The 21,203-nt window shown below is 42.1% G+C and overlaps 2 protein-coding genes across 4 annotated transcripts in view; one reads left to right on the forward strand and one right to left on the reverse strand.

Annotated features, from left to right (window-relative positions):
- rab26 (RAB26, member RAS oncogene family) overlaps window positions 1-20,399 on the forward strand; it is a 49,842-nt gene extending 29,443 nt beyond the window's left edge. The window contains exons 6-9 of the mRNA XM_084001942.1: window positions 15,735-15,800; window positions 16,552-16,608; window positions 17,242-17,318; window positions 18,470-20,399. Of these exons, the coding sequence (XP_083858068.1) occupies window positions 15,735-15,800; window positions 16,552-16,608; window positions 17,242-17,318; window positions 18,470-18,572 (303 nt within the window). The 3' untranslated portion in view covers window positions 18,573-20,399. The remainder of the gene's footprint in view (window positions 1-15,734; window positions 15,801-16,551; window positions 16,609-17,241; window positions 17,319-18,469) is intronic.
- LOC311033014 (uncharacterized protein) lies at window positions 9,334-12,108 on the reverse strand (the record flags this gene model as incomplete). Of its 3 annotated transcripts, none has more annotated exons than XM_084040153.1 (3): window positions 11,980-12,108; window positions 10,350-11,472; window positions 9,334-9,475 (listed from the first exon to the last, which is right to left on the reverse strand). In XM_084040153.1, the coding sequence occupies exons 2-3, from the start codon at window positions 11,428-11,430 to the stop codon at window positions 9,417-9,419; spliced, it is 1,140 nt and encodes a 379-aa protein (XP_083896279.1). In that variant the 5' UTR covers window positions 11,431-11,472; window positions 11,980-12,108. The 3 variants fall into 3 exon arrangements, with proteins under 3 accessions (XP_083896279.1, XP_083896278.1, XP_083896277.1); XM_084040152.1 differs by having other exon boundaries at window positions 9,339-9,478; XM_084040151.1 differs by having other exon boundaries at window positions 9,386-9,516.
- Window positions 20,400-21,203: the final 804 nt, after the last annotated feature.

Raw genomic sequence — 21,203 nt, forward strand, 5'->3', positions numbered from 1 at the left:
AAATGATGCTTATCACTTGATGGTTATTGTTGGTTTTATTTATATGAGGCCAAATTGTCGTCTTATGTGTGTTTATTGATTGGGGCGGTTGGGCTAAGATGCTAGCGTTACCTGTTGTCATAGCAACGGCAAACATACAATTATCGGCTATATATATATTTCGAAACTCGCAAATTTGCCACTTTTTTCCTCTGAATATTGCCCCCCTCTCTCGGCTCCGTTTTTTTATATATATATATATATACAGTGTATATCTACAGTGGCCCTGGTACTATTTCTGTACTATAAAAATGTTAAATCTTCTTTCACAACAGCAGTGACATTAAACAAAAAATCCTGATATTGAATGAACATTAACCCTCAGGACCTCCCAGCACCCTTTTAGGGCTTTTCAACTGTATTTTTTTGCTCTCATTTCGCCAATTTTATGCTAAAGTGATGATATTTGACAAAGATGTGCATTTTTTTAATACATTTTGGAATTTTAGCATCAACACTGGAAAAGAAATATATTTTCCACTGTCTAGACCATTTACTCTCTTCCTCTTAGAGCCCTTTTAGGGTGCATTGACAACCATTAAACACACAGAGAACATAAGTTACGGCTGCAAAATGATCATATAAAGCAAAACTGACGTGCAGTTATATGAAAAGGGCTGCAGATTTCACCTCGGAGCGGAGCGTGAACCGGCCACACACAGTCCACACACAGTCCACACACAGTCCTTTACACCGAGGTCTCCCATAGTGTAAATCCATTAGCAGCCGGGCCTCGGGGTGAAGGCTGCAGGCATCCGGATGATAAAGAGATGGAGACGCCGGGCCCAGTGCTCTCCATCGCTCACCCTCTCTCTCTCCATACCATCTGTAACCATGACCACAGCCAGCACTGCTTTCTATCTGCACCCTTTATTCTGCCTCTGCTACTTCATCTACATTTGTCTGTTTATTTTATTTTTCAGCTTGAAACCCAATTTTTAAAAGCAAATTGAAGTGATTTTGATAAATCGCCTTTGTAAAAGATCCATACTCATCGTGCCTTTGGCTCCTGAAGCAGCATTCAGGCATTTACCTTCAACATGTAGGGCTTTATGTATGAAAACTTCACTCCTACGTGCTCAGAATGACAATTTCATTGGGTCTGAATCCTGTGAGATCAACTTTACAAATACACGTCTTGTTTGGACTTTTTAAGAGCACTTAAGAAATCTATATTTATATATTATATTCACTTTGCAACATCACCTCATGGAGGATGAAGTAGGGCTGTTAAGTGCAATACACAAAGGCTTCATCTCCGCTTCTTTTCATGTGATGGTAATCGTCACAAAAGGAAATCTTCAGATATGAATCCATTTCAATGCTCCGACACAAACGTACACACAAAAACATACGCAGCGATGATAAACTCAAGGACGTTTTTTTCCACATCTCGTAAACCCCTGTCATTACTGCTGTGATGGAGGCAGTGAACCCTTTATGATTATACAATCTGTGAAGGTTCCTCCGTGGTCAAGGACGTGTTGATCATAATTATGTGCTTGTGGTTGCCATGGAAACGGGATGATTTACCATCAATCCAAACATTAGTTTCCCTCCATTATCGTCAACATGTTTGATTGCCTCCCATTGTGGCACAAAATTAAAGCTAATTTTAATAGTTTTTCTCTTTTTTTTTTCTTTGGCCAAAAGTACCTGTGAGTATCAGAACACATTATATGTTGAAACATTATCATGTTTTTCCCCAATTAGCCTCCAAATAAACCGCCTACAGCTTTTATTGTGCAGCAAAAACGAAATAAAAAGCACATCATCGGGGGCCGTTTATGTGATTTTTATACATGATGATAATCAATTCCAACAACTTCATCTGGATAATGAGACAAATCATATCTGCCCCATGTCGCTTCATTAATTCAGTATGTTTTATCGTGTGCATGTAAATAATTTCCCAGCAGTCTGATTGAGTCCTCTACAGTCTCATATCAGCTGCTGCTTGGGCACCATGTTGGCTGTAGACCTTCCTCACACACCAAATCTATGAATATACAGCACACATACATACACAGGCGGGTTTTATTGGTATTGACCGGCTCGCTCGCCACAAAGAAAAACCATTAAATCACTGAAGACCTCCTCCCAGCAGGGAGCCTTGTTGTTCAAAAGATTCCCATAAGAAGTAAAGTAAAAATCAATGTGATACACACCGGGATCAGCTGGCTTCGGCCGGAGAAACGTGCACAATCACAGCGTTTCATCATCTGTCGCATTTTCATGAACATATACTGTCTCTGTATGAGTTCCAGGTAGATCCAACCCAAAATATGTAATTTATACTTTGACAATGTATCTTTACATCCATCAATCAATGATGAGACAACACAGGGCTTTTCTTAGCAAAGATGCAAATACAAGGAATAAACTTCCAACGCAGGTTTCTTTAGTTTTTAGCTTTTATACAGAAGAACTTGGTAAAGGTTAGGAAAATATTGTTTTTTGTTAAAATAATGAGTATTATGTCATTTGGAAGTGATGTAAATAGTAGTTAGAAGCATAATGCATACAGACCAAGCGTCGGGTTGTTGTGTTTATATGTAACACGGTAAGTTAGACTTACTTACAAACTAAACACCCAACAATAAAGGAAGAAAAACATTTCATTTTCCAGTTTGTCTCTTTGATTGTTTGGTTGCAGGAGTGGTGACGCTTTGCTCATCGAGTTCTTCTCCAAGCAGAAAATCAAGAATGCAAAACCACTCTGCAGCTCTCTGCCAGAGCACTGAACTAAATCAAATAACGTTTGTCCTTCCAAATACCATCTCTCTGCCTGTCTGTCTGCCTGTCTCTCTCTCTTCCACTCACTCAAACTCTTATCTTTGTTAGATTTTCAACCCTGTGACATCAGACTCACACTTTCTCTGATTTTCTCACTTTATATTTGATGCTTTCTCCCTTCGAGTCAAAGGTCGAAAGTACCTTCTACCAAAGTACCTTCTCCTCTCCAAAGCTAAGCAACAATGGCATTTCTATGCATCACGTTTAGCCAGTTTACTGAAAGGTATTCCCAGCTTATGAGACGGGGGTGAGAAATCAGCTTTAAGGGGCCGACGTGTGTCTCATGAATATTTAGAAGATGTGACTTGTGGTAGTTGAATGTTAATTGGTTGTTCAGCCTTTCGGGGGATTTCACAGAGACTTTAATGGCTCCATCTGTAGTCGAGTTATTATCTAAAAACCTCGGGAGGAGTACAAATACATTCTCCTTCATGCTTTTACATGTTGCCCTAAACCAGGATGTCATATTAATTATAGATCAAGGGTCATTAACAGCCCTGCCGTCGCCCCAATGTCAGCCATCCATCGTCCACCCCCTGGTAGACGATGGATGGATGGATGGATGGATGGATGGATGGATGGATGGATGGATGGATGATGGATGGATGATGGATGGATGATGGATGGATGGATGGATGGATGATGGATGGATGGCTAGATGGATGATGGATGGATGGATGATGGATGGATGGATGATGGATGGATGGATGATGGATGGCTGGATGGATGGATGATGGATGGATGGATGGATGATGGATGGATGGATGATGGATGATGGATGGATGGATGGATGATGGATGGATGATGGATGGATGATGGATGGATGGATGATGGATGGATGGATGATGGATGGATGGATGGATGGATGGATGATGGATGGATGGATGATGGATGGATGGATGGATGATGGATGGATGATGGATGGATGATGGATGGATGGATGATGGATGGATGGATGGATGGATGGATGATGGATGGATGGATGGATGGATGGATGGATGATGGATGGATGGATGATGGATGGATGGCTAGATGGATGATGGATGGATGGATGATGGATGGATGGATGATGGATGGCTGGATGGATGGATGATGGATGGATGGATGGATGGATGGATGATGGATGGATGGATGGATGATGGATGGATGGATGGATGGATGATGGATGATGGATGGATGGATGGATGATGGATGGATGATGGATGGATGATGGATGGATGGATGATGGATGGATGGATGGATGATGGATGGATGGATGGATGGATGGATGATGGATGGATGGATGATGGATGGATGGATGGATGATGGATGGATGATGGATGGATGATGGATGGATGATGGATGGATGGATGATGGATGGATGGATGGATGGATGGATGGATGATGGATGGATGGATGGATGGATGGATGGATGGATGGATGATGGATGGATGGATGGATGATGGATGGATGATGGATGGATGGATGATGGATGGATGATGGATGGATGGATGGATGGATGGATGATGGATGGATGGATGATGGATGATGGATGGATGGATGGATGGATGATGGATGGATGGATGGATGATGGATGGATGGATGGATGGATGATGGATGATGGATGGATGGATGGATGATGGATGGATGGATGGATGATGGATGATGGATGGATGGATGATGGATGATGGATGGATGGATGGATGGATGATGGATGGATGGATGGATGATGGATGGATGATGGATGGATGGATGATGGATGGATGATGGATGATGGATGGATGGATGGATGATGGATGGTCATTAACAGTACGCTTGTTCAGTAAAACCATTGCAAAATCCAATATAATTATTAAATTAGAATAAAAACATTAATATAGAATAAAAACAGCGTTTTAGCATGAAACCAATTAATTTATCTTGAAATGAAGATGAATCTGCAAATTCTTCTATTCTACGCCATGAGTCTGATAATGGCCAAACATTATTCCTCGAGACTAAAGGCAGCTCTGAACACACACTGGCTTCCCATTTCCCGTCCGTGGAGTAAAAAATAGGACCTGGTCCAAGACTTTCTTTGACAAGCACATTTCCCGGCGGCGGCTGCAGGAACACAAGCCTTCTCTTGACAGTGTTCTGTCATGTAGCCTGGACCGAAGCACAGGGGAGCTATAATAGTGGGCCCAGCATGGACCCATGCGGTCCAGGTCCTGGCCTGAGGACCTAATGTTTGACACGCATCACTACTCATATTTCCATTTGTGGTACAACCCAAGATTGTGCTACCGTGTGTGTGTGTGTGTGTATTGTCATATAAACACACATTTTCAGAGCTAAATAGGACGATTCAGACGCGTCGAGGTGGATCGCTCGTCTTTGCCCTGAGCGTAGTCTTACAGGCAGTTGGCTTAGTTTCTTCACTGTACTTTGCACGTTGTTATTTGGGCTCCGACAAGCTTCATAACGTCGTAGAGCACAAGACTTACTTGTTTTAGAAAAATGTTAATATCGTAGTTATGCAGTTCTACGTTCATAACGAAGATGTTTGAGCCCTTCTAGGGATTTTTTAGGCAATCTACTGTGTGGTATAAGTTTATGAACACATTGGCATGCTAATACTACACCCCCCACACACACACACACACTGACAGCAGGCTAATAAGTGTCAGTCTGTTCTGTAGTAGGGAAGTTCTCCTTTTATCCCCCTCTCCTCGTTCCTCGGGTCTCATCCCACACAGATTCCTGAGAACGTTATTCCCTCTACTTTTTTTCTACCCTTCAAGCGTTGGTTATTAATCACCGGGTTTGAGGGGAAAGCTTCCAGTACATATCTGAGGTTTATTCACACCGAGTGCATTCGGAGCGTTTGATCCTTTCTGACTCAGTTTGTGATACGGCTCAGGTGGATCCAAATAAAACCACGGAGAAGCTTTAAAGAGGATGTTGAGGCTTTCTTCACTCCCTGTAGAACCACAGACCCATGACTACAGTACACATCACCCTAAATATGAGCGGAAAACAGTTCCCACTGGTGCTAGCGTGTTGTACGAGGTTATAACACCGTGTTCTTACTGATCTGGAATATCTCGGGAACGTCTCCTCGGATTTAAGGATGAACTGATGAGATTTAAGGTGGTTAACTCTCCGAGTTCAGGGTATTATTGGCCGGTTTTTGACTACTTTTGATTTTACCTTCATATTTCACCTTAAAAACAATGTACCTTGCCTTTTTGCTTGGTGTCTTTTTTTCAGACGTCCTCACGTGTGACTTTACAGTAAATTTTTTTTCATTTTCACATACTGTATTAACACATTGGTCCTAAAATCACACAAAAAATAAAAAACAGAGTCTAAACAATAAAGGGGTCGTCAGAGTTGTATACTTCCAGTGTGGACATCACCGCATCTGGGAAGCAGCAGGCTGGACCGTGCATCCATTTCATTGGACAGGCATCAAATTAGCTAATGCAGCCAGTTTGCTTCAGCCCCTCACATTCATCACTGCAATGAGGAATAAAATGCAAAATCAATCAGAAATCCAAACGGGAACTTGATGAAATTATCCACAAAGTTCTGCAAAACTTTAACTTCCAACTTCTCCGTACATCACGTACAGACGACATCTTTTTAGAATCGGTGATTGGATCATCCGACTTCCACCCTTGAATGTTGAGCTTTAAGACACTTGTATGGATAACGTATGAACTCATATTGTTGCTTGATTGAATGCTGTTCGTCTGGTGAGAAGAGTTTTTGTTAAATGTCACCTTGAAGGGGAAATGAATAGTAATAGAAGTTCGGTTCTGCATCCTGTCTTGGTTGTGGTTTGGTGTGTCCTGAGATTCTGTGATTCTTCCTCTTATTGTCTGAATGCGATGACTTTAGAGCCGTCGAGAGTTGGTTTCCTTCTCACCGATGCAGGAACGAAGAGTTCAGCCTGACGTCAAGTTGTGTATTTATTTATTTTTTTCTTGCATCCAGTAACTTTTTATTTATTTTAGACCTTAAGCAATAGATATATTTCAGAGTAGTTCCTCTTTGAGATGCAGCAGCTTCAGATTTGCATGTGCGGCGTTGTGCTGCAGGGTGTGTGTGTGTGTGTGTGTGTGCGTCATGTGTTTGTGTGTGTGTGTGATGATGCGTACTGTAGCACCTCCGCTCACCTGCCTGCAGCGCCGCTTCCAGCCGACACGGCAGATCTGCTCATCTCAGAGGACCAAACCCAGATTCATACTCCTCCGTCTTTTCTCGTCGTTCACTTCTACCAGAACACTTTTAGATTTATTTGGATATATTTATTTATATAACATTTACTGTGAAATATAGTGTTTTCATTATGTTAATACAGAAAGAAGATGAGGAGTAATTAGGGTGTATTAATAAAAAAAAAAAAAGTAGAAGACATCGTTGACCCTATTTTGGTTAAATATTCCATTGAAAAGTCATTACTTTAAAAAATCTGAATGGACATTATTTATTCAGGACAATAATTAACTTTCATTCAAAATAAAAAAAAGAACATGATGTAATAGCAGTAATGTTAATAGCAATTTTATCTTGGCCTGGCATTGAAATTCTAAGTGAAAGCCTCCAAAGGCGGGGTTTGCATAATATTGACTTGCATTATGGGAAATGTAGGATCAGGTGTTTTCGGAGCTTGAATCATACTGTCACCATTATTTTTTAAACAATATTTTTTGAGTTCCCTTACTTTATGAAAAGACAATAATAAATCAGAGGAATATCCTTTTTCTGATTGAATAACGGAGTAAATATTAGTTTATTATAAATGTGTACATTCCCATATTTGCTTGATTGAAGACTTGCCTTTGTTTTACCACACAACGTTAACTAAAAGACAATTCAAAGGTGCAATTTATGAGATTGGGAGCATTTGTTTTGGCAGCAAGGCGACGGCTGTTAGCAGCTAACAGTGCAAACTACAGCTGGTTGATGTTTTACGCTCACATCCATGAACCTGCAATAAAAGCTCAAATTGCAGAGCATGGAGAGGCTCGGATAACAACACACACAGAGGGAAAGCGACATATATCTTTTGCATAGTCATTGTAGTTGCTGTATTAATGCTTTGAATCCAGGATAGTGCATCTCTTAAGTTACACCAACGACAAATTGGAAGTCTACTGACGTGTACACCGTTTGTTTTAATAGTATTACATCGTAGTAGTATTTAATAGTATTACATCGTAGTAGTATTTAATAGTATTACATCGTCCATTCCAGGAAGCTTCCCAATCACCCGCTCAGATCCTTTCTAGGAGACGGATATAAAACTTTGTGACTCGTAAAATGAAGTGTTCGACACTTAATTCTGGTTGGACCGGCAAGAAAAGGTAAACAAATATTGGCCTTCGGCTGCTACTTGCTCTATTTAAGCGGATATTTTGTTCTCACTCGTTCTAATTGCTCATTTGCCCCCGTTGTTGTTGTTGTTCTGCAAAAAAACCCAGCATATATCTGCTGAGCGTTACTCGGTAGTTTCACAGTGAAACATGTTTTGTTTCTGCTTGTTATTGCAATTTCTCTGCGAGCTGCTGTTGCTTTGTGATTCCAAGGTCCGTGTAAATGTTTCTGTCTGTTTGATGGAGCAGTTAGTGTGTGTGTAGTTCACATACTGTTCATACTATTCCAGTCGCATTTCTGCCACAAACAAAGTAGATTTTGTGGCCGTGTGTTTGTGCGTCTGTCAGACAGAACGGTTTTGTACGAAGTGCCTGCCAAGCCTGAACCGGAGCATAACGAGAAGCAAGTCCATCTGAGTGTCGGAGACAGCTGACAAAACAAGGGAAAAGAAGCATCAATTCTTTACAAACTTTATTTTTATGAAAAGAATGTTATTACTAGACTTGTATGACTCTTTTATCAGGTTAAATCATCCATAAAATATTACAAAATATACCATTCATACGTTACCAAATTAATGCAATTACATACTATACAATCATTTGTGTTTTATCATGAGGAACCTACAGATGACAGAGCACTTTCTATACAGTGGTAAAGCAAATATTCAACAGGGATGTATTATCTCTATTAGCAACCAGCAGGAATTGCAGCATTGAAAGGTTTCCTCCTACACAAGGAGCACCACATGCCCTAAAATGATGTTCTCAAACAGGAAAAACTGCATCTTTAATTACACTTCAAAGGAAACGGTAGGTGGTAGATGGGTGGGTCAAACAAATACAGGGACCTGAACCCAGGCAACCAACATCCATGCCACATGTTGAACCAATAGTCAATTGTGTCTCAATTTTTAAAGCTATATTTATTGTTTTGTTTTATTGTATTCAAAAGCTTCTCTATGAATAAAGACTGCAAATTAGCTGAAGCTAGACGTCTTAAATACATCACATGTTCCAAATTATTTGTGGCAATGTCGTACGTATTGTCCCTGTTAAAAGAACAATAAAATAAAAAAATAATGTTTACTTAAATGAATCATTAAACATCCAACGTTACGTAACAAACGTATTTATGTGAAGCCAAACCATCATCTCCTACTATCCGATCGATAGGATCCGAGCTCAGACCTTTGGGTGAAGTCCTGTCATGTGGTCTTGGAGGCTGAAGGAGTCTCCTCAGCCGGGGAACCTCGGCGTAGACCGCTCCCTGTCGCAGCTGCTCTCCACACGCAGACCTGCTGGAACACACAGACCGCCGTTACCACGGTGACGCCTCCTCTCGGCACGTAAAGGAAATCAATCCAAAGTTAATCGAGGGGAAAACTTCTCAGGGGTCTACGATTAGATCTCATGCAAACTTTAAAGAAGTTGTTGTGAATCGACACATTTCTTGTGAACATGCGTCTGTTGTTTGTTACTGTGGTTGCATGATGTCATCCGAGGCTGGTAAGGAAGTGAAGCTGATGATGTCATAACGGGTATTTTGAGTTTAAAGACATTTCTAACGGAAAGTTGTTTGAAGGATGTGAGCATTTGATTCAAAAGATGCCATCATGTTGCATTGTGGGAAGTGTAGTGTCAGACTCAGAATATCTCTGATGCATCAGTTGTAACTTTAAATCCTCATTCTTGTATAATTACCACACTATGATGTTTTATAGCAGGTTTGAATCATTCAGTTTATAAGTCATTCTCAGGAGGATGGTCACGCTCAGCAGCGTTGGATCTACACTTTAATTAACAAAACACCCATAAGTACAGTCTGCATGTCCGATAGTGTGCAGGATGTTTCCGTGGCTGAAAGGTGCTTCATCAAAAAGCACCGCCAGCACCTTTTGTTGCTCAGAGCAGCAAAAAAAGAAAAAAAATGCACCGACTGCACCTCATTTGAACAGGTGAAAAAAAAAAGCTTGTGCTCAGAAAGACAAAGTGTGGACACTCGGCCTCCTACACCCTTCGCTGTATTTGTATTTTGGTCTAACCATCGTCTTATATAGGAATGCCACGATGACTTGTTGGACCATATCCACTGTTAGAAGAACTGTGTGTATAATCCATAATTCATCTGTCTGCTCAGGTCATTATTGGGAGATTTTCCCGAGTGCTTACCGGTGGTTCTGGCGTTCAGGCTGCTGCGCTCCTCAGTCTGTTGAGCTTTTAGCTTTAGAACTCTGGCGTAAATGATTTCTTCATCAGCTGGCCCACCGCGTTGGTGTGACTGAGCCATCAGTTGTGCTATTTGTCTCGCCTTGGCAGTTTTTTCTGGAACAGGCGGCGGCGTCCGAGCGGTCGCCTTCGCCTCGCCGTCGAGGAAGACCACGTCGGACAGAAGGGAGAGGGGGCGGAGACTCACGGCGCAGAGCTCCTCCAGTGTCACCGCAGGTAGAGGGGTCGACCCGAGGAAGGCCGAGGAGTCGGAGTGGCGGCGGCGGGATGGTTGAGGGTGGAGGGGTCTGTTTGCAGGAGAGGGGTCTGGATTAGTGGTGTAGACTGGAGAGGTGTCTGGGTTAGTGGTGTTGACTTGAGAGGTGTCTGGGTTAGCGGTGTAGACTGGAGAGGTGTCTGGGTTAGTGGTGTTGACTTGAGAGGGGCCTGGATTAGCGGTGTAGACTGGAGAGGGGTCTGGATTAGCAGTGTAGACTAGACTAGATTGGGGTTCGGGGAGGATGACGGGGAGGGGAATCTGCAGGGACAGCCTGTTGGCGCGAGGACGGGGGGAGTCGTACTTGGGACGCATCTTCCATCCGAGAGGGTCGCGTCCGGTGATGACGGACGTCCGGACGGGAGGAGGGGAGGAGCAGGAAGACGTGGAGGATGAGGAGGAGGAAGAGGAGGATAGGCGAGTCGGCCCCCCGATGACGGGTAGGGAGTAACGTTTGAGCGGATATTGGGACGCCGTCGTCTGGGGTCGGAGGACGGATAGTCCACGCTGAGGAGGCAGCGGCTCCTTCCTGTTCTTCGTCACCGTGATGACGGGCGACGTGCCGCACCTGCAGTAGTCTTCAGACCGACGGCGCTGTTGAGGGTCCGAGACGGTTCTAACGTGACCCGGTGCCGTTCTGCTCTTGGAGTCTCTGTTCTGGACTCTGAGGGTCACGTGATTAACTTCGGACACCTTTTCCCTCAGCTGGCCACAGTTAGCATGGGCGGGGCTAGCAGTGCCATTAGAAGCAACGTAGCATTTCTTCATCTTGCTGGAAGTGTTTGTCCGGTCTGGGGATCTTGAATAACCCTGTGAAGAGAAACGTGTGGGGGGGGGGGGGGGGGGATAAGAGGAACAGGAGACGCCTATATCAATTTCTCAAATAAAGTTTCACAACATACTAGCTGTGATGTCGACACCCTTCAGTGGTGCAAATTCAACCACGGATCAACTGAAATTTATATTATTTTAGCTCAAATCTGCATTGCAGACGTAGCATTAGCAACGTAGGCTAAGCATACCACCCCAAGAAAAGCATTGCATTTCTTTGTGCTGAATTTATAGTATCAGCATTTCATTTGTTACTTCCTTTCTCAAAAATGAAATGGTCTCATTTTAAATCATATAAACTAGTTTTAATAAACGACGAGCCCAAAAACATGCTAACCAAATAATGAAACATTAACTCTGAACAGTAATTGGAGTAACTTTTAAAAAACTCAAATTATTTGAATTATTTTGAACTCTTAAGAATGAACACAGACGTGTTTCCAATCTTTATGTCAAACATATGAATATAAAATAGAAATAAATTACCTGCAGAGCTGCGTTGACCTCGGCTCGTTCATTCGGGACTAAAGTCTTTTCTCAGCTCTTGATTCATATCACTCTCTCTCTCTGTTTCCCCACCCAGACATCTGACCACAGGTTCCTCAAATCGACTCCCAGAAACACACACACACACACACACACACACTCACACACACTCACACGCCAACGGCTGTTTTCACGATAGCATGAACAGTGTGAGAAAGTAGATATGTTGTTGTTCGTTTAGTGTTAATTAGCAGATGTTAGCAGGCTAGCACGCTAACCTAAAGTGATGAACATAATACCTGCTAAATAAACATCATGTTATTGTGAGTCTGAAGGCGTTCATCATCCACTCAGCAGCGTTTTACGCCGCCTCACATGAATGTGATGCAACAGATGTGCTTCTAGTTTACGCGTCGTCGGCCTGCAGGAGAATTTACGGTCTGCATGTTAAACCACGTCGAGCTGTGAGGCGTCCCGCCTGGTTGTTTGCGTGCAGCTGTGTCGCTGTCAGCTGATTTGATTGATTGGCCTATTGATCAAAGCACCAACCGGGACCTGATCAAACACCGGCAATAAAGTTCAGCAAAGCCAGCAGAAGATGGAATGAAAGATATCCAGTTTGATGGATAAAGTGCTTCAAACAAGTAAAGTGAATAAAGGATGTCGGGCTATTGAAAGCAAAATGAATCACTTTTATGCACATATCTGCATGGATTGTGAATCTGTTTGACATTGCATACCAGCCTACTGTCATACTAGTATATACCAAGTATGACGTGAACTTCTGACTGCATAGGATGTGGATTTTATATATATATAAATAAAAGCAACAATAAGCATCAACATCATCACCCTAAGGACCTTAACGAGGCGTTGTCACACGTTGGGATCATTCATTACAAACATAAACGTACATATATGTTAGCTAGCATAGATGCCGGTTGGTAGCATCGTAAGAAACACTTTTTTTCTCTGAATATTGCCGCCCTCTCTCGTTTCTTTTTTGCGTTTTTCTTTTTTCTCTACCGTGGCCCTGATACGCCTTCGTATAAATGACGATAAGGAAAAGGACAAACTCTGTGAACTAAAGCTGTGAATCACATGCAGACCACCATCACACACGTGTGCTCCTCCCGTTCTCCCCCCACGCCGTCTGACTTCTAACATCGGTGTCAGCAGCCGATGCTTTTGATCACTTCCAGCACACAGAGAAGCTCCTCTGATCCACCCACGACCTCGCCGACATCTTTCAGGACCGTGTGAATAATTGGCAGGTCGGCGTGTGGTGGAGAAGTCGGGGGCCGGCAGGTGAGGGCTCGGTACATTAATCTCTGTGTAATGAAGTGATGTAAACCCCGGGGGAGGCAGCGTGGAGCACCGTAAAACCTGCAGACGAGAGAAGAGGGATTACCGCTGATCCCGACACTGGGAGAGAAGCGGAGGAAGTGTGAGTGTGTGTGTGTGTGTGTGTGTGTGTGAGAGAGACATGACCTTTCTCTCACTGTTTCACTCCATAGGAATTACATATATTGACCTCTGCCCCCCCAGTCAGAAGCGATCAATGTGTGCTTATTGATGCTCGACATGTTAACAGCAGCTGTCTGTACTTCAGGTTCAGTACATCGCTGTTAAAACCTGTTCTGGGATCTCTCTGGTTGGGTTTGCTCTACTAGAAGTTCCTATAAATAAAGAATAGATCCCATAATCTTAGACGAGATTTAGATTTCTGCCTCTTTTCTGGTAACAAGGAGGTTCATGTGCAGTCATCTAATCCCCATGATTTGGATAGATCATCATGATTAGACTCCTCTACATGGTTGTTCATCAGCCCTTTGAGTTTACAGTCTAGCATCTGATACAACCCTCATGTAAGAGCACAGACACCCGGGGAAATCTCTGCGTTGTACATTTCTGCAAACCAATGATGTGTTGGATGTTTGTGTTTTTGTATTCGGTCACAATTCACGTCTCGTATAGTAAGTGATGTAGTCGATTGACTATTGAGTTACGTGATATAATAACGATTATCGTATAAAAGAGAGAGACTTTCACCAAGGAGATCCCCGTTCATGTCCCATGTGAAACCAGAACATTCTGTAACGTAGGAAAGTCTGCTACGGCTGGTTTTTCTAAACTTAACGGGGTTTTGTTAAACCTCACCAATTACTTCACAACCTATTTCCTGAAACATCCTTTTGGTTCGGAAACACCGACATATCCTGCAGTTTGCAGCAACGTGCATTGCCAATATTGTTCTGGCAACGTTTATAAAGCAATGCTTTCATAGCATGAATGTGATCTTTTCTTCCAGCGGAAATCATGTGGTCATTGTGACTCAGAAGACGATGTTTTCCCAGCTTTCTCATACTGTTGTAATACTGATGAAATGTCCTTCTTCCTGTGTCATAAGAGCGTCAGCGTTGTTCTCCTCCCTCCAACAGAAGAGCTGTTCTGACACAAACCCTGAACCTCCTCGTTGCATAATTCTCCGTTTCATGAACACCTCCTCCCGTCGTCTCCTCACTCTCATCCGGGCTTTGTAGCAAAATCTCAAAAACCCAGAAAATCCACCTCCTGATCCTCATTATTCATTATTTATCTCCATGATGTGAAAATGCATTTTACTGCCACAGACACGAGGCAGTAAACGCTCGCACACAAACATTACAGTGTGAATGTTAAAGGACAGTAATTAGCATAACTGAAATGATTGCCATACTCATCCGCTCTAATGAGAAACATGAAAGTAGGGAAGCTGCTCGGCTCTGATGTAAATGATTGTAGCCTTTTCTAATATGGACACACGGTCATGATTACAGCTGTTAAGCTACATGTAATATTTCCTGTGGAGCAGAATAAATACATACGGAAACCAGACGGTTTTATTTTTCACACGTACGCTTTCTGTCTACGCCTGCATCAAATAAATGCTTATTTTAATTCATTTTAATAGCAATAATAATACAAAAATGTATTAAAATGTCAAATTTGGTTCCCATACAAAAAAATAAACTGCATCGTCAGTCTTTGTTTCCACGGAAACGTTTCATCCCAGATTACATTTGTTTTTTTTATGTATCAAACAAATAGTTTCTTATCATAGTTAGTAGAACAAACACAGGACTTTCACCCAGGAGACTGCTGTTTGTGTCCCGTGTTAAAGTCACAAACTTGCTTATTTTAAAACCAAACGATGTTGTTTGTGGTTTTTTATCCTAAACATGATGATGAAGTCATTTTGGTGCGTTTTTGTTAAACGTGTTTAAAGTGGGATCCAAAGGGAAAATGTGTTTCATTGTGTGAAGCATCCTGGAGATCGTCTTTAATCAGTGTCATATTGATTCAATTACATGAAATATTAGCTGACAATTAAGACTGACTTGTCCTATAGAAATCCACTTTTTAATATGTCACTGGTCATAAGCCGTTGTTGGTGGGAATGAAACGCTCTCGTCTCGGTTGCTGCTATGAAGTGATCTTACGATGGGAGTCTGTGAGTGAACTAACAAAAGCTTCAAAGACCCCCAGAGACGCAAAGTGCTTTTCAACCAAACCAGGTAATAGAGAGCCGAGACACTACGGGCCTGTAATTGGAAGAAGACTGATGGATAGAGATGCAGGAAGGATGAAGAGGGGATCTGGGGAGGATGTGATGGACGGCAGCCAGCGAACAATAAATGCATCTTTGTCTTTCTCCCTCTCTCCTTCTCTGTGGATCCATCCATCTCCTCACCACCATCTCTCTCCATCACCAGGCGTGGCTGACGGAGATCCACGAGTACGGCCAGCAGGACGTGGTCGTCATGCTGCTGGGCAACAAGGTGAGAGGTTGCCAACGCTGGGATGTGGATGGACAGATGGACTCGTAGGGGGGGGGGGGGGAGTGTCTGGAAGGAGAGCCGCTTTAAATGGATGCATCTCAACAAAGAGTGGTTATTTCAACAGACGGTGACAATAAAGATCTAATTATCAAATTGTTAAACGAAGCAATATTTGATGCATTGTACGTTAACGATGCATCAAATGATATGTGTGGAATGTGAACAAAGGATTATTAATCAGCTCTTAAGCAGGGGTCTTCAACATTTCCATGCTTTTCCAGCACCTTCCAGCTGTGGTAAACTCCATATGTGTATCAATCCAATGGTCAGTATTCAGTCTACTTATTCTGTCACTTGTTCATCACATTAAATGAGATGTTATTGTCCTCTAAACAACCAACATGATGTTTGGAGACAGCTTTTTACAGAAGGACCACAAATGAAAGGAAAACTAATTCCACTAACAGATCCACAGAAATATAATCACCAACTATTTTCATCATCTGTTCATCATCAAAAGTCATTTTTCATAAAGAAATGTCACAAAATGCTGTTTTCAGTCCCTCAGATATGGAGATAATCTTTTCTCTGTTCTATCATAGATGTCATCACATACAACACACATTTCAAGACCTTTAGTCTACATCCAAGCACTTAAATTCAAGTGTTTTCAAGGATTTCCAGCACCAGAATGAACCCTGGATAATGTGACGGTTTGTAACTGAAGAGTGTTGCCTTGGATGTGTTGTAGGTCGACTCCACACATGACAGGATGGTGAAGCGAGAGGAGGGAGAGAAACTGGCAAAGGTGAGCGACATCACACACACACACACACACACACACACACACACACACACACGATGTGACACATTCTAGTAACGAGGATAAAAGATGACGCTGCGGCCCACGCAGCCACGTGAGCTCTAAACAAACTCCCGCCGCGTCGCTGCCGTGTCTTCATTAGTGTGTAATTACATATTAATTTATCATATTCGTTGTTATTGTTTGGAATAAAATGACGGGAGGCTTGCAAACCTAATTTTCCGGACGGTTTGGCTCAGATAATCTCTGAGAGGCGTGTTAGAGTAAATAGGAACAGCGGGAGTATTGACATGTATTCTCACAAACAGATGGGCAGAGTGAGGTCGCGACCCCTGGGAGCATCTTTTTAATCGACCTCACATCGTCTTTCATTCTGTTTCTTATGAGAAACAAAGATGAACTTTTTCAGAGCCAGAAATCTTGGCACCGATCAGCATTATTGTTGGGTTATTGGTATTGATCAGCGAACCCCCCTTATCTCTCTCTCTGGTTGTACTCTAGACTGCACACACACACACACACACACACACACACACACACAATCACACACACACACACACACACAATCACACACACACACACACACCGAATAACAGATGTTTCTGCTTCTCTGTGCAGGAGTTCGGAGTGCCCTTCATGGAGACGAGTGCTAAATCTGGACTGAATGTGGAGCTGGCCTTCACTGCAGTGGCCAAGTGAGACACACACACACACACACACACACACACACACACAACATGCAGCTTCCTGAAGGGATTGATATCTGATCGTGACACTCTTTGATGTCTTTGGGTTTCAAAAACTCTGCATCTCTTAAGGTGGACAGGTGGAGATAGGTTTGTATGATCATGCAAAAACGTAAGCACTTCAATAGACAGAAGTTGTTAAGGCAGCCGTTTTAATCAGATCAGCATCCAAACCAAAAGTTTCCCTCGACAGCAACGCAGCAAATAGTTGTTATACGTTGTGATATGAGGATGCTATTTCTCGGCAGCGTGCCTCACAGTTTGTGTGGGAGTTGTTGTACATTTCTAGCCTCGTTATGGTAACCGGCTGGCGTTGCCAAGAATAGCCTGACGGTCTGGCACACAACGGATCCAGAACATGAGACCAGATCTGCTCCTGTTCTGTTTTTACATCCTTCTCTTGATTCCTTCTCTCTACAAACTTCTCTTCTTTGTTGGACAAGAACGTGAATAACTTCCTAATATATCAAACGTTTTGCTTTAAAGTGGGAAAAAACTATGTCTCACACTTTTGATGTTTACATACGTTATAAATATAGTCATACATATTCAATGCGTAGATATTTCACCTTGCAGCAACTTTGGGATCTTGGGTTTTATGGGGTTTTATGACTTGACAATCATACAGAACATCCAGGCTTGAGCAATATTCTATATTTGGATCTTTTTTATGTCTGCATCCCTTCATTTCACTGGGACTCAAGGATGAACTGCTTAGATATTAGTCAAAAGTCAAGATCACTATGACCTCACATAACTCAAGACCGCTAATTTAATTTCAATGTCTAACAGGATAAAATGTCACCAAATGTCGCTAAATGTCAAAAAAGACATTTAAATACAAACTCCCAGTTCTGAGTTTCCTTCTTCAAGGATCCGACTCTCAAATCAAGATTCAAAGATATTGACATTATTGGGAAAATGTGGCTGATATTTCACATTAAATGTAAATGTCGGTGCATTCATTTAGATGTCTTCCTGCCATGACATGACACAATGGTGAAAATGTAATTGTGATATGTTATCATTTGAATACGATGCTGCTCTGTCGCCACCTGGTGGTAGCAGTTAGCCTCACGTTTCCACCGTCTCTCTCTCAGGGAACTGAAGCACCGGACCATGAAGGAGCCCGACGAGCCAAAGTTTCAGCTGCAGGAGTACGTCGACAAAGAAATGAGGACTGTCGGCTGCTGTCGCTCCTAGACCATCCTCATGTGTGTATGTGCGAATGAGCGTGTGTGTGTGTGTGTGTAGGAGAGAGAGAGAGAGAGAGAGACATTGTATTAGAGTAGTAATTGATCCGGTGTGTCTGGGAATGATCATGAAATCCCAGCGTCTCTCTCGCTCCCAGCCCACCTTATCCTCTGCAACTGTGAATGTAATATACCTCCCATCTACATGCTTGCACATACACATGCATGTACGCACTACGCACACAGACACACACATCTGTAGGGTTTACTTGACAGCCCATCAATCCATTTTTTTCCATTCGTGTGATGTAAATATTTTAAATGTAATATTTGATTTTATTGCCCGACCTTTGTAGTTTGTTCCCCGAAGCTTTGTAGTTTGTTCCCCAAAGCTTTGTAGTTTGTAAAACGCCTGTCCGGATGAAACAAAAGGAACATAGACACAAATATCTTGTAGAAGTAATAGAAGTTATTATTCTGAACACATTTGTACAGATAACGCTGTTGCACCTAATGTAAGCTGCCAAATGGCACTGTGTGCTGTTTATGTACAGGATATCATACGATAAGAGTTTTTAATACTTGTACTCGTGATCATGGCTATCATCATACTGACGTGTGGAGTTTTCATTTCAGACTTTTCCCTTTTTATACACAGATTGTTCAGTTTGAGTTTAAAGCTGGTATGTGAAGCATTTTAAACAAGAAGTCTCCGTTAGTAAAACAAGAACATCATCGGCAAAGAATCGGACGCTACTGCGTTTTACGGTTTTCATTCACCCTGTTTGAATGTTATCAGCCCATTAAATGGCTGTAATCGGTTAATAACACCGCTATGATGCTTCAAGTAGTCAAACAGCACCCGCCACATTAAATGGTCACTGTTTTAAATGTGTGATTAACATGATTTAAAACAAAAGAATGTATTTAGTTTTGGAGAAACATCCAGACACTTTGGCCAGGCAGCCAATCAAATCAATTAAGAGGCGGGCTTTACTACGCAACCACTCAAATGCAGACGGAAAGTCACGATTCATTAACTATATATTTTTAGTATATCATGAACCAAAAAACTCCTCCTCCTCATCCAGCTTTGGTTTCATACGAGACCCAGACAGAGGTCGCCTGGGTGAAAGTCCTTTGTTTGTTTGACCCTCCAGCTACCTTACGCAGAGAGCCGATGGATGGATGGTTGGGTCAAACAAACATAGGACTTTCACCCAGGTGACCACTGCACTTTTGTTATGTGACTTACATACCAAGTTACCAATTTTATTTTACATGACAATCATATTTATTTTTACCCAAACGACAATCTTATCCAAATCCTAACCAAGGAACCAAAAAACCCTTTGTTTGAAGTTTATTTTGAAAATACACTATGCATGTAATGAGCGATGGCCGTCATAGTTTGAAGATGAAAGGACCATGACCACATCAGATTTGCAAAGTGCCAGTCTTGTGTTCATTCAAGACCACACGCTGTAGAAGTGTTAAACATCTGTGAGCCCTAGAAGAAGAAGGTTCCACTGAGCCGGTTTCCCTCCTGATGTTTTGTAGTTCCTGTCGTTGTGTAGAGATGTAGTCACTGTTGTTGGATCTCATATTAGTCATTTCTATCTTTTTTTTGTGTGTGAGATGTTTTATGAAAGATGGTTCCATACTGCTGTCTGAAACACTATAAATACAGATTCAATTAGCTTTCCATTAAATGGTTATACTGATAGACTTTCAGTATACGGTAAATCAGCAGATAATAATTTATTGTTAACTTGTAATCTGTAAACCTGAAATTATTTGTATTGTATCGATCTCTAGTGTTCCCAATAAAGAATCATTGAACAGTGATTGAGTGGTTTCTTACCTGATGAAGCTCACACATGGACCTACACCGCCACCGTGTGGCCAACCCCTGTTAATACAACATTATTGTATTTCTACAGTTCATTGATATCTTATGTAGCCCTTTAACTGCCGAAATACAGAGTTTGAGGCTTCAAAACCGTAGTCCAAAAAACTCACGATGTCTACGTCCACTTCCAATACGCACAGAGATTTATACTGAAGACATTGTTATGAATATTACAATTAATTTCTGCCAGTAGATCCCTCTCAATTCTACACACTGGTCCTTTAACTCGTAGCTCTATTGGTTCTTCTCCACTGATCTGATAGTCTTCACCTCCAGGACAAGTATATAACTGTATATATCTTTATATATCAAAAGGAAGGTGGTCACTCTTGAATATTAGCTGCATTACTATTGCTTCATCCAGTGAAGCAGACAATTAGATAACTTCTGCATTCAAAACATGTTTTTTTTTCCACTTAAAACATGACTATGAGGAGGCGGAGGGAGAGCGGAGACTGAGTCCAGGCCGACTTAACCTCCTTGTATGCAGAGTAACAGTGTGGGTGGTCCACTGGAACACGGTGAACATGCAGGACATTTTAACCTCAGCCTCTCCATCAGGCAGCAGTACGACACCGGCTGTGACATTCTGCAGCAGGTAAGGAAGGGGATGAAGGAGGAAGAGGAGGAGGAAGAGGGGAGTCATGCAGGTGAGCAAGAGCATCATGACCCGCTGCAGGAAATGAAGAGGGAATGCATGTTTTTAAATAGTGAGAGTACCAATACTGA

The sequence above is a fragment of the Eutrigla gurnardus genome, assembly GCF_963514095.1.
Source record: "Eutrigla gurnardus genome assembly, chromosome: 22".
NCBI lineage: Eukaryota > Metazoa > Chordata > Actinopteri > Perciformes > Triglidae > Eutrigla > Eutrigla gurnardus.